Source organism: Schistocerca nitens, chromosome 1 (assembly GCF_023898315.1).
Source record: "Schistocerca nitens isolate TAMUIC-IGC-003100 chromosome 1, iqSchNite1.1, whole genome shotgun sequence".
Classification (NCBI taxonomy): domain Eukaryota; kingdom Metazoa; phylum Arthropoda; class Insecta; order Orthoptera; family Acrididae; genus Schistocerca; species Schistocerca nitens.
Window position 1 is genome coordinate 580,950,704 of NC_064614.1, and position 13,640 is coordinate 580,964,343.

A 13,640-nucleotide genomic window follows, 5' to 3' on the forward strand; every position below is an offset into this window, starting at 1 on the left:
TTAACGAGTTAATAAGTAGTACGTAGGGATGTACCACACCACAAGTTGTTATAAAGGCAGTTATAGAAAGTCATGTGTATGCAAACTTTACAAAGCTCATAATTGGAGATACACCATTTGACGTGTATCAGTTATGAAAAAGTCTTAAAGAAAATAACAATGACTACGTGAAATGCGTATGTAAACATAAAGATAAGAGGGCACTGGCATTGGGCGACACAGAGAGTCCTGAATCATTGTGGTAGACAACGCAAGGGCTGAAATCCTTCAAAGTAGTTCTTATTTTTCCAACTGCAATTGGTCATTAAACAAGTTGTCTCTATCATAAAGGAGGTGTTTGAAAATTTGCATTTCTTCGAGTGTATCTAGCCTGCATCCTTTAGCTTCTTGGTTCAAGAGCTATGTGTTTGTAAGTGGGTTGGGGGCATGGACCATTTGGATTAGATGTTCTGCAAATGTCGAGCCAAGGGTGCCATCTCCACTTTTTGTGGGTAAATGCTCTTTGTATCTAGCCGATAAAGCTCTTCCTGTCTCACCTATGTAATAACTGGGGCAGTCGCTAAGGACAACTTTGTAAACACCTGATCATGACAATTAGTGGAATAGGCCACTTTAAAGCCCCGACTATTTAAGATGGACCCTACTTTTTAAGAGGCTTTGCCTATAAACGTGATAGAAATTAAATTAATGGAGTGATCTTTATAAGAGGTATCTAGTGTAATTAAGGTTGTAATGTTTCTATGCATTTTCTTGTCATAGATCTGTTTCACGATATTTGGGTTGTAACCATTATTTTGGGCAATATATTCAAGTGTCTTTAATCCATTCTGTAAACGTTATGAAGAAAGCGGAATAGATAGTGCTTGGTGTATACTTGAGTGGAAAAAAGCCATTTTGTGGGCTTTGGGGTGTGTGGAATAAGCAGGAATAATATTATCAGAGAAAGTGTATTTATGGAAAATGTCAAAACTTATTTTGTTGTCAGCTACTGCCAAAGTTAGGTCAAGATAATTCAAAGGTCTATTAGCTGTTTCAATTTCTTGGGTGAAGCTTATTTTCTTGTGGAGGTTGTTAACGCAGTGAATCTGATGTGAACGTGGGTGCCTTCAATTAAAAAAAGTAAATCACCTATGTATCAATCATAAAAAATTATTGTGTTCGCTAAAAGAGGTTAATTTTGAAAAAAAGTGTGCTCCACAGAATTTAAAAAATTTCTGACAAAATACCTGCGAACAGGCTGCCCATGGCTAGACCAAATGGTTGTGAATACAGTCAGTCATTAAATAAGAAATAGTACTTAAGAATGGTGCGTAAAAGGGTCATTAATTGTCTATTTCAATAATAGATAATTTTTTGTGAAAACGAAAATTGGCTTCTAATATAGCCGAAGTTTCGTCTACTGGGACATTTGCGTATAAACTTGTGATATTGAAAGACACAAGTTTAGACAAAACAGAACATGTTAAAATTTTCAATTTACTAGCTAAGTCCACCAAGTTTTTAACAGTGTAATTTTCGTTTAACACAATATTCTGTTTTATTTTATGATGTAAGAACCTGGCTAATTTATGATACACACTGTTGGTACCATCCACAACAGGACAGATGGGGTGAAGAATATTATGAACCTTAAATTGACTCCTCAAAACAGGTGGTTTAGGGTACATATTTATAAGCCTTTTTACGAAATTCGCCGATTAATTTTTTAGTGTTGTGGAGTCCTGATGTAATGTCTTTTAGTAACGTGGATGTTGGGTCTAACTCAATTTGCACAATGCCATTGTCCTCGAAAAGTTTTTTCAGTTTTCTCCACGTATTCAGTTTAACTAATAATAATTAAAGAGTTGCCCTTTTCAGCTTTTGATATTAGGGCATCACTATTCTTCAATTTACGATTAATGCTCTTTAAAATTTGACGTATATTTGAAACTGTTTGTATAGTAGAACATTCTTTTTCGATCATTTTGCAAGCGTCGTAAGCTATTCTAGTTTGAACATTTTTGGCAGTTTTAATACAATCAAGGACCACTTTAAGATCAACAATTAAATTCTCTATAACACGAGGATTGCTAACCTTAGGTTCTATGTTAAACCTGAAACCTTTACACAACTGTTCATTTTCAGAAACAGTAAAATTAATATCTGTCTTATTGATTACTCTCTCATTGAATTGAGGAGCGTTCTTAGAATTATTACAAGAGCTCTGCACGCTACAGGTGTTAACACGATTTGACAATTGGCAAGTTTTTTTTGTCATGTCTCTTAACAATTTCCTTCTTTTCCATTAACTAACCATAGGGTAGTCTGTGCCCAAAATGAATCCATTTGGTAGTTAAAAGAATTCTTCACTGTTCCAGAAAGCTCAAGGTGAAGCCCATGGGCTATTTCATTAAGGCTATCTTTCTTAGCATATAAATCAGCAATTTTACTGTTTAAAATCTGACATACCAGATTCTTTTTTCAAATTCGGTGACTTATTACAGAGCTTACTGATACAACCATTTACAAAGTTGGGAGTAACATTTAACTGCTTGCACTGATTAATATGAGAGATTGCCATACCTATTTTAAGAATTTTATACAAAATGTCCATATACTTATGAGCTGCTTTAGTCACCTGGGCATGTACAAATTTGAATATTTTTAGCGTGGTGGAGCAGAGTCAGCAACTGTAAAATATAATTATATTAAATTTCAGCCTCCAGTTGCATAAGCAAAGAAACTTTACCAAGGTTTCATAAAGTTTGCATATGACTCCACTGGCTATACTGATTTATAATATATTGTGGCATTGCAAGCACCTATTAGCCGATAAATCCATTACTTTATATGATCTTCTACCTACGTCAGTAGCTGGCTATGACATACAGCCTACTGGTTTTCTTATGTATTAATTGCTGATTACATATTTGTATACCTAACAGCTAAGCTGCATGAGACAATTGTCCTTATTATCATTTACAGGCATTAATTCTTAGCTAAGTTCCGCATATTTCATGCACTGATAACATTAACTTATGGCCTTTTCTTATTAAAAGGTTCCTTTATGCTATATGATGTCATTTGCCCTCTCATAGAACTGTAACTTCAGTTATTATGGTTTATTTCCCAGTAACATTTTTAACTCTTGCAACAAATAATGTTATCAATTAATGTTTATTCTTACTTATATACAGTACATTTGTTATATGTCTTATGCCTTTTATGGAATGGTAATTTCAGCGACTTATGATTTTAATGTCATTAACAGTCTGAACTATTGTAATAAACTAGTTTCCATAATAAACACAGTTAACATTTTCTTGTTTTAAGTCTGTATTACTCTGCACGTGCATGCGCATGACCACCAGCTGAGCTCGTTGCGTCGCTGTCCATGGCGCCCAGTTACATCTCAGAGCCCCCGGCCCGTCTGTCTGGCCCGTTTGTGTGGCCTATCGGCAAAACATTAGTAGAATAGACGCAGTCTTATGACTACGTACTGTAGTACTAACTTTTTATGTTTGACAAGGCCAACAATATCTGGCATGTTTTAATTTTAATTTTATATTGTAATTTTTTGAAGTAAACTACATTATTATAGCCAAAACCTAGGCAAAGTTTCTTTGCTTATGCAACTGAAGGCTGAAATTTAATATAGTTGATAAAGGTAACTCAACTGTTTTGCTATCTCATAGTTTGTATTTGGAGATGAATGGCCTACTTAGTGATACTATGTACCAAAAGACTGATCACAACACTACAGCACGAGTGCAACAGAAGAAGTCCACTCTTCTGAATTCTGCCTCGTTACCTCTAGAAATCATCAAGCGGTTAAGATCACATGGCAGCTGCTTTCATTTCCATTTATGTACATTCAACCTTCAATAAAGATTATCGATTTTTGGCTGTTCTGCAACATAACAGCACTAAATACAGTCTAGCTCCACACAGCCAGACTGTGTGTTGCCACATGGCAATACCACACATATACAAGTGCTTTTCTTAACATTATTTGTAGATTTAAGATTTGTTGCCACGTGGTAACACCACACAATTGAGTGTTAAATGCATGATTTTTTCGTAAGAAATTATTTTTGAAGTGTTCAAGTGATTCACAGAAAGGGAAAAGTAGAGAACAAATTCCTATAAAAAAATGCTGCTTACATGCAATATCACTTGCAATGCCACACAATCTTTGTTTCCAAGATGTTTACTAAAATCAACTCACATTCATTCTCTGTATGATCATTCTAACATTTTCATGGATATATAATGAACACTATCTGTTACGATAACATTGTGTTTGAATTTTGAGTCAGCAGTAAAAGAACTAAGAGAAATTTTCCAGCTACTGTTGGAAATTTGTGTAGTGGTTCTTGTATTTGCTTAAACAGGGGTACAGGTCACATTTTTGTACAAAAAATGAATGTACACCCACGGCATCCGGGATACTTGCATCAATTTCCTTCAGCATTCCAGATCAGTGGTTAGCAGAGCCACTGTGTCTGTATTATGGTGGGACAACACCTCTGGGACAGTTTTCCTTTCTTACCTCTAGTTGCTAAAGAATTTTACTGCTTGGTCTATCCCTCTTTTGTAGAGATCTTCTTATGTCACAAAGACAATGCATCACTGTCCACTGATTGGCTGTGATGCAGCAGGCCTGGGTTCGATTGACAGCTGGGGTGAAGATTTTTTCCACTCGGGATCTGGATGTTGAATTGTCCTCTTCTTCATTTCATCATCATCATCGACACGCAAGTCACTCAATGTGGTATGGACTGAAAAGACTTGCAACTCAGCAGCATAACTGTTTCAAACTCAAGGGTTGCTCAGGCAGTTTCTTCTTCAATTTCAGTAGAATAGTTGCTTTGATGGTTTTAGTTTCACAGCTTATTAACATATGCAAAGGTTTTGCTGGGGTACTCACAGAAAAATGTGACAACTCAACAGTTTCCATTTTATCTTTTCACAAATCATTTCCAGGACTGGTTTAGCCAAGTAACACATTTGCTTTTACTATAGGATCACCATCACTGCAACTGTCAAAGTTGCTGAGCCCATCAACACTCCCGTGAGCCCATCAACACTCCCGTAAGGTAAATCTTCGATAGTTGCCTTACATCCTCTGCAGAGCAGCTTATTTCTTCAAAAATTTACTAGGGCTGTAAAATCTATTGATAACCTGAAACCCAATGTTAAATACCGCAGTAAATGTACCATCCCAGAAAATAACTTCGAACATAAAAAACAGGCCACCGAATAAGAATATTTATGCTGAAATCGTGACAAGGCAAAATAATCTGTGTGTGTGTGTGTGTGTGTGTGTGTGTGTGTGTGTGTGTGTGTGTGCGCGCGTCAGTATCCTAACAATGATAAACATATCCACCATACATAAACTGTCATGTAACTTTGACCTTGAATGAATGCAAAGTTTTTTTTTTTTGTTGAATACAAACTTGCTTTAGTTTGTGTGGCTGTTTTTTCTTCTTCCTAATGTGTAACTATGCAAAATTCCCATTCTACAAATTTCTCAGCACTCATCTAAAAGAGGTCACAAAAAGTCTGCAGCGTAGCCAGCAACTAAGCGTCTAGTATCAGAGGTACTTTCTACGCACTTTGTTGCACCTGTGAAGCTTGGGTTAGTTTACTAAATTAGCACTAGATGCACACAAAAGAATTTTACAATCCATGCTGGAGATTCGCAACACTATCCACATAAGGGTTAGAAGTATATTTAAAACTAGATTAAGCTATCACACAAAGTCTTTCTTCTTTCTTCAGATTTAGAAAAAAACACACACATTCTTAAATGCACCACTAAATATTACACATCATTGAAGGAAAGGAGAGTTCACAGGCATCAGCATCAGTATTGCACACAATAAAATGGTGCTTCAATAGTTTGCAATCTGAGCTGTGAAACGCATCTTATCAAAATTGAGGTACGGAAGTCAGCAGCCACTAAAGTACTTGCAGATCTGAACCAATAATGCAAAACAGATCACTCGGACAAAGTGTCAATATTAGTGTGTGGCTCAGTGGATGAGTTTCTGACCATTCAAAGATCTAAACCTGTTGTGAGCTGCTCAAGTAAATTTGTGAGCTGCTCAAGTAAATGTGTTTTATCAAAAGTGGAAAAGATTAATCAAGCCAATCAAAAGACTGGCAATCACAATATGTAAAAGCAAAATGTTAATACTACTTATTTATTTCAGATACAATGCAGTCTACACAACAGCTGTTGTTGCACCACTTACACATTGTTACTTTACAGTGGAACTGACTAACCACATTCAAGATCCGAATGTAATTTGTAATCAGATAACAAATCCATATCACACAAACTTCAATTTGTGAATGCCAGTCAATAAGTAAAGAAGTTTAAACATCCTGACGTATTAAAACTGTTTGCCACCTCAAACTCAGAATTTTGCTTTTCACATGTTATAAGCTATAGAGTGAACACACTACTGCAGAAGAATGAAAGGAATTTAGTAGGGCGAGAGGGAGGGGGAGAGAGAGGGAGGGGGAGAGAGAGAGAGGGGGAGAGAGAGGGAGGGAGAGAGAGAGGGAGGGAGAGGGAGGGGGAGAGAGAGGGGGAGGGAGAGGGAGGGGAGGGGGAGGGGGGAGGGAGAGGGAGGGGAGGGGGAGGGGGGCAGAGAGAGAGAGAGAGAGAGAGAGAGAGAGAGAGAGAGAGAGTGATATGAACAGCACAAACCTGAATGAACCACCACCTCGACCTTGTTGACCACCTCGTTGGATGTATCTTCCTCCCCGATTTCCTCTGATAGGTGTACCACCTAAGGACAAACATACTATGTAAGACATACTGTAAAATGTACTGATTAATACAACTTAGCCTTCACTGTTGCATACAGTATTGATGGTGTATGGATTACTCTTATTTCTCACGTTGTGTATCAGCATCAAAGTATATACCGGCATTAAATCCAAACTATTTTCCTATAAAACTTCCTGGCAGATTAAAACTGTGTGCCCGACCGAGACTCGAACTCGGGACCTTTGCCTTTCACAGGCAAGTGCTTCTGTAAAGTTTGGAAGGTAGGAGACGAGATACAGGTAGAAGTAAAGCTGTGAGGACCGGGCGCAAGTCGTGCTTCGGTAGCTCAGATGGTAGAGAGAGCACTTGCCCGCGAAAGGCAAAGGTCCCGAGTTCGAGTCTCGGTCGGGCACACAGTTTTAATCTGCCAGGAAGTTTCATATCAGCGCACACTCCGCTGCAGAGTGAATATCTCATTCTGGTATTTTCCTATGCATAAACATACAACAGTTTCAGAATCTCAACAATAAGACCTATCACAATAGGCAATACCACTAAAATTATATAAGAATCAAAATGTCATGGAACTGCTAGCTACATTAAACAAATTGAAGTCTTCTCTGAAATCAGAAATCACAAGTGACAGCTCTGTAACACTAATCAATCAACATCGTACTTCAAGCCTTTCTCAAAGATAAAACCCAGAGAGAGAACAGGATGGAAATTCAGTTATAGTGAATAAAAGTTGTGAATGGTGCATGTAGTCTCAATAGTAAAGGATATTATTCAAAATCTTCAAAGTTGAAAAGAAAGAACCAGAAATGATGACACAAAAGAGGATCAAAGAATTATTGTCATAATGAAACAAAGTGACAAGAAGATAAAAAAAACTGTTCGTACAAAATTCACAATTCAAATTTAATCATTTAAACCTGAGGTAAGCAGCGTGAGAAAAATGATGGAAATTTATGACAAATGCCTATGTAATGTAATACAAAAGACAGTAACAGCACCAGCAGCAGTGGTGGTGGTTGTGGTGGTGGTGGCGGCGGCGGCGGCATAGGTATCAATCTTAAGAAAAGTGATATGTAAAACATTCTTCTTCCATCTGCAGTAACGGTAATGGCAATGGTATTAAAACAACCAGCAAATACTACACTTGTGTCCAAATATGTTTTGCATATGTATAGTCTGTTACCACAGTCATTCCTATTTCACAAAGAGCTATTTGTTAAGGAGACAAAAAAATGGAAAAATGACAAAAACTTAATCATCTTAAGTACAACATGGGTTCTACTGGCACCAACTTCCTTCCATTATCTAGGCCACAATGGAGTGAGTTGCAATCCTTATGTGCAGCGACATGTACAGTGAATTTTTTTGTATTACAATACGCTGCGTATTTTAATATTACAAAAGTATAAGTTTGAGCTCCATCAAACATAGCATATAGGCTTCCAAAGCTTTGAAATTGACATTGCAATGCGCATTTGTAAGCCAATCAGAGCTCATGTCACATGATCTCACCAGCCGATGACAGCAGATATTTGGAGTAAGGGCACGTGATGTAGACAGCCAATTGCAACGTCGCTGTTAAGTAGTGCAAACACAGCAATAGCAAAAGTTAATGGTTTAATATACATACTGTAGCTACAAGAAAAGCTAAGCTTTCATAAATAATATTGGTCTTTTCTTGTATGTGATACAGTTTAAGGTAGGTCACACAAATGTGCAAGTAAAATTTTAAATAAGGACATAAGTATCTGCTCTTCTGGGCTCAAAATTCTTCTATGTGGCTGGTTAAGTTTTAAATGAGAGTCAAACACACTGTGATTTCAGAAATTCATCACACATTCTCATTCATCTTACATAAAAGGAAATTTACTTTGAAAATAATACTTTTCAAACCACCATTCACAATATTTTCCTGCGACCTGTTACAAAAAGGTTCATTTCAGCAAACGCCACAGAGCACGAGAGAACAGGTGTTACTGCATGTGCACAGCTACAATGACATAGGAAGCACCTATGTTCATATGTATATTGCATTAAGAGATCTTACATTATGCCATGAAAGAAACAGAACATCAGAGGATTCTCCAAGACCACTGGAATTTCGTAAATCGTACTAAAACGCATAATTCGGCTTAAAGTGAACATTCGTACGTCCAGATTCACAATGAAGTAAGCAACCTGATATTAAGCTTTTCAGTGTGATTTTCAGGGTGCAACTTCTCTTGGAGTACCTGTACTGAATTATGTTTAGTTGTTTACTATGGCATAATGCCATACATGCCAGAAGATGATAACATGCACTTGAAATTCCGCAACCAATTGAAACAAACCAATAGTGTGCAATGAAACACTTTGTTTTAAATAAATTGAGTTCCTCTGCGGAAAAGATTAATGAAAGCCAAATTTCTTTAGCAAACCAACAAAAATAACTTCATTATTCTGCAAGGAGATTAATGCAACTGCCAAATCTTGGAAATAAAAAAAATCAGGAGAATCAATAACATATTTCAGCCTTCCACAATTATATAATTTTATTCATTTGCCAGATCCTGGTCACAGAAATCTGTTTTGTTTCCATTTGGCATTAGGCCTGCAAACATAGAGGTAACAGCAAAATCACTAAACATAAACACTTGTCACATGGAGACTATCCTCCTCCCCACAACCACCCAGACTCCTCTACACATGTGTGAATCTGGCAGCTTAGGCGCACCAGAAAAAATTTTCTGGGTAGCATCTGGTTGCTTGTTGCTGCTGCTGATACAGCTTACAGCCACATTCAAGTAGCCAGAAGCAAGAAGAGGTACTACTAATACTCGACTCAACTGCACGTGCACATGAGCCCACTGGCAATTGCTCAAATGAACCTAATGTAAACAGCTGTGATGTCACAGTCATCAGAAGCAGTTTTTTGTTATGAAGTACAGTATTACATAGTCTTCATCCTAATGCCTTTGATACATTTTTGCTGTTGGCAGATGCTTGTGTGTGTACCGAGTTTTGTTTTTATAAATGGAGCATTTCCTTTCCAATGTAAGTTTTATTTTGGTTTTTTCCATTTGTTTTATTGCTGCAGTGTTATTTTGCAGTAGTGAGATATAGTAAAATTATTTGTTAGAGTATCAGCTCTTACCAGTCCAAATTATAAAAATTTAACCAAAAACTAAAACAATGAAAAATTCCCAGAATTCTAAAAAAATCCCTGAGTTTTTTCCAGGTTTTCTCTGGATTTCTTGGCTGTCCAGTGGCATATACACCCTGTTACAAAATTTATCTAGAATTTCACTCATAGCTTTGTGTGCATCTCAAAGCCTACAAACAACACTCTCTAGCAACAGGTTTTCCAGACCATGTTTTTCGCCTCTAACTTACATTTGCATATCTTGTGCAAAGTTCATTCTACTTCCTATCTTCACATATATTTTTAAGAGTACCTGATTATTAAGGAAGTTAAGGAGTTCATTTCTCTAAAACTGCTGTAAAATCTATTGAACTTTAAACAACAATGAGTGGAGTCGTATTTTGAGAAATAGATTCACATCAACAAAATGACTTATGCCCATTTTCTCTGCAATGTCACCACACTTTCTTACACTAATGTATTGCCCAATTTTCAATGTGACATACCACGTCCTCTCTTGAATGGACGTCTTGAAGGACTTCTATAAAGTGAGCGTTGGCCCTGTCCTTGTGTTTGTGGCTGTCTGTATCTGAAGTTATCCAGTTGACCACCTCTGTTACCAGATAATTGTCCACGACCTGTTAAAACAAGAATTTCCATGTATATTAATTAGTGGGCAAGATTTTTTTTATTGTGCCTAGCTAAATAATAAAAATAAATAGTATTTTAACATAGAGAATATTAATTATCATCTCCTCCACAATTAATTTTTAACTGGGGATTTTGGATCAATTTAATTCTATCTTTAAACTATTTCAAATCTTTGCTTTAACTGGATAAATTTTGAACTGGTTTTCATTACCAAGTTGTAGACTCAAATATACAACTAAATTTCATGACGTCTTAACTGAAAATTGATAGATTAAAGTACATTTTGAGATTTAAATTACATAATAAGCACAAACTCAAATCTGCCCTCACATTACAGATTTAGAAACAATACTATACAACTGAAAAAAATTAGATTTCAATATTTAGAAACTTAAAAATACTGTAAACAAGGTAGAATATGTAGACAGAATACTGATGATGGAAAGACTACAGGGAAAACAAATTGATGTGTTATTGGTACAGACATACTTGCAACCGATCAGCATAAAGATGAGACAGAAGAGAAATGCCTGTATTATTGTTATGGGGATTGGAACGCTGAGATGTTTTCAGGAAGCAAAGGAGATATAGTAAAGCAACTTGGACTACGCACAAGCAATGACAAAGAGGCGAAAGGTCTCATGAGCTGTTGGCAGTACCTTGTTTGAGAACAACAGAAGAAGGCGATATACATACGTTTCTAGTTTGAATGGAGAGAGGTTGGTTTATTTATTTATTTTTTAAGGAAGGATACAGAAACAACCCGAAGAGTGCTGCAACATACCCACACGAGCTAACATAATTTCTAACTACAATCCGATAGTACAGAACAACAAGTAAAGCTCACGAAACTATCGAGAAGAAAAGCTAAAAACAAGTTAAATGTGAGGAAATGGAGAAAAAGAGGGAAGTGCGAAATGATGTACAGATTAGCTATGGGTGTTTGAAAGTAGGGAAAAGAAGATTATCATGGAAATCCTAAGAAAGTATGGCACGATAACCAAAGAGCCACAAGAGGTAGTCTGTGTAACTAGGTGTTAGCCGCCGGCCGCGGTGGTCTCGCGGTTCTAGGCGCGCAGTCCGGAACCGTGCGACTGCTACGGTCGCAGGTTCGAATCCTGCCTCGGGCATGGATGTGTGTGATGTCCTTAGGTTAGTTAGGTTTAAGTAGTTCTAAGTTCTAGGGGACTGATGACCACAGCAGTTGAGTCCCATAGTGCTCAGAGCCATTTGAACCATTTTTTTAGGTGTTAGCCGTCCAAACAACTATAGTTGTGTGTTCAAGATAATCAGCCAATTGTACAAAATATGAGCTCTGGTGTACCAGGAACAAATAGCATTTATTAACTAATAAACACAGAAGATATACTTGATAATATTTGAGACTATTTAGTGTTAGTGAAGAGTTAGACAAGACTGCCTATCATTGCCAAGAAACTATCATCCTGCACTATACACAGAGAACAAACTAAATCAGCACCTCTGGCGGCTGAAGCACGAACTCCTTTACAGCTTATGCAAACACAGCAGCCGACAGTAAATGACAAGGTTGTTTGCCACGTCAGCCCCCTCACGAGGAGCAAAGTGTCATCGAAAAATCTTGCTGGGAGGTGCAATCAACGCCTGGAATGTGTTCCATGTACAGGTAATGGGTCTGCTTTGGGTTAATATGGCTATGCTTGAGGATGAGGACAAGGTTGAGACCGGTTCTGTGGTACATGTGTTGGTGGTACTTCTGAGAAGAAGTAAGCTCACGCCAATGTGTCAATCAAGACTGTGGTAGTTTTACCATTCACTAGAATGCTCAGAGTTTGTGCTCTTTCGACAACACAATGTGGGCTTGTGTAAGGTGGTTGTAGAAGTGGTTTGACACCAGGTGCATGTAATATTACATGTACATGTTTGTAAAACACGATGCACATAGGTTTGTTTCGTGTGATGTTTGGATGCTTCACGAGGACGAGTGGTTTCCACGTACAATCGATTAACTGTTGTAATTTTTTTTATGTTTATAGACTGTAACAGAAAGTGAAAATTTGTACTAGGCCAGGAATCGAACCCAGTTCTCCTGCTTATTAGGTAGGTATACTAGCCATTACGCCATGTTGGCACAGCAGTTCACACAACTGCATGGATTAACCAAGCATGCCTCCCTCCTCAATCTAAATTCTCACTGCCACCCCAGCGTACTTGAAATTTCCCTTTACACACAAAATAACATCTGTATGAGACAGTAAAGTCTCTAAAATTGCGTAATTTCATTTGTGTATGTACCTGCACCTGGATTGCAGTCTGGATCCCCATTTATGATCGATGCTGAGATATTATTCCAGAACATGGTGAGCTTTGGCAGTTCTGTTCATGTGTAAGGGGGAATTTAAAGTAGACTGGGGCGACAGTGAGAATCTGTATCGAGGAGGGACGCATGCCAGCGTAATCAATGCAGTTGTGCAAACCGCTGTGCTAAGATGGCTTAGTGGCTAGTGCACCTGTCTTGTAAGCAGGAGAACCAGGTTTTCAATTCCCAGCCTTGGTAGAAATTATCACTAGCTGCTTCAGTCTATATACATAAAAAAATCATATCTGTATTAGGTCAGTGAAGTCTCTGAAACGGAGTCATTTCATTTGTAGCTGTTGTAATGCTGCACCGATAGCAGGCCAGCTAGCATCGCATCTAATGAGGGATGTGCCAGAAGTGAGGCACTTGTTACGGTTTCCTTTGATGCTTCAAAGGTATGGCTCATTGTATCTGTCCACTGGATTGGACAATTTGCCTTAGTTTTAGTTTCAGAAATTGATACAATCAATAGTTTTTGCAGCTGGGTCCAGTGGAGCAGATGATGCCAAAAAAATTTAGCATTTCTAGAAAATGATTTAGTTTCTTAATCATTTCAGGCAACAAAATTTTCATTATGGCTTCTATTTTCTCAGGATGCATTAGTGATCCTGATGACAAAATTAGATGGCCCAAAAAGATAATTTGTGGTTGAACAAATACACAGCAGTATTCAACACCACACCATGTTGCTCTTATGTTTAAAGACTTCCATCAACTGTTGCTGGTGCTGTTTCAAAGTGGCCAAAAAGACG

At 37.5% G+C, this 13,640-nt stretch overlaps 1 protein-coding gene across 3 annotated transcripts in view; it reads right to left on the minus strand.

The window, feature by feature from the left end:
* The window catches only part of LOC126255349 (chromatin target of PRMT1 protein-like), a 49,508-nt gene that overhangs the window by 4,265 nt on the left and 31,603 nt on the right, over positions 1-13,640 (minus strand). For all 3 annotated transcript variants that reach the window (XM_049955387.1, XM_049955388.1, XM_049955386.1), the window contains 2 exons: positions 10,406-10,537; positions 6,701-6,782 (listed from right to left, as the gene is read on the minus strand). In XM_049955387.1, coding sequence (XP_049811344.1) covers positions 6,701-6,782; positions 10,406-10,537 — 214 coding nt within the window. The remainder of the gene's footprint in view (positions 1-6,700; positions 6,783-10,405; positions 10,538-13,640) is intronic.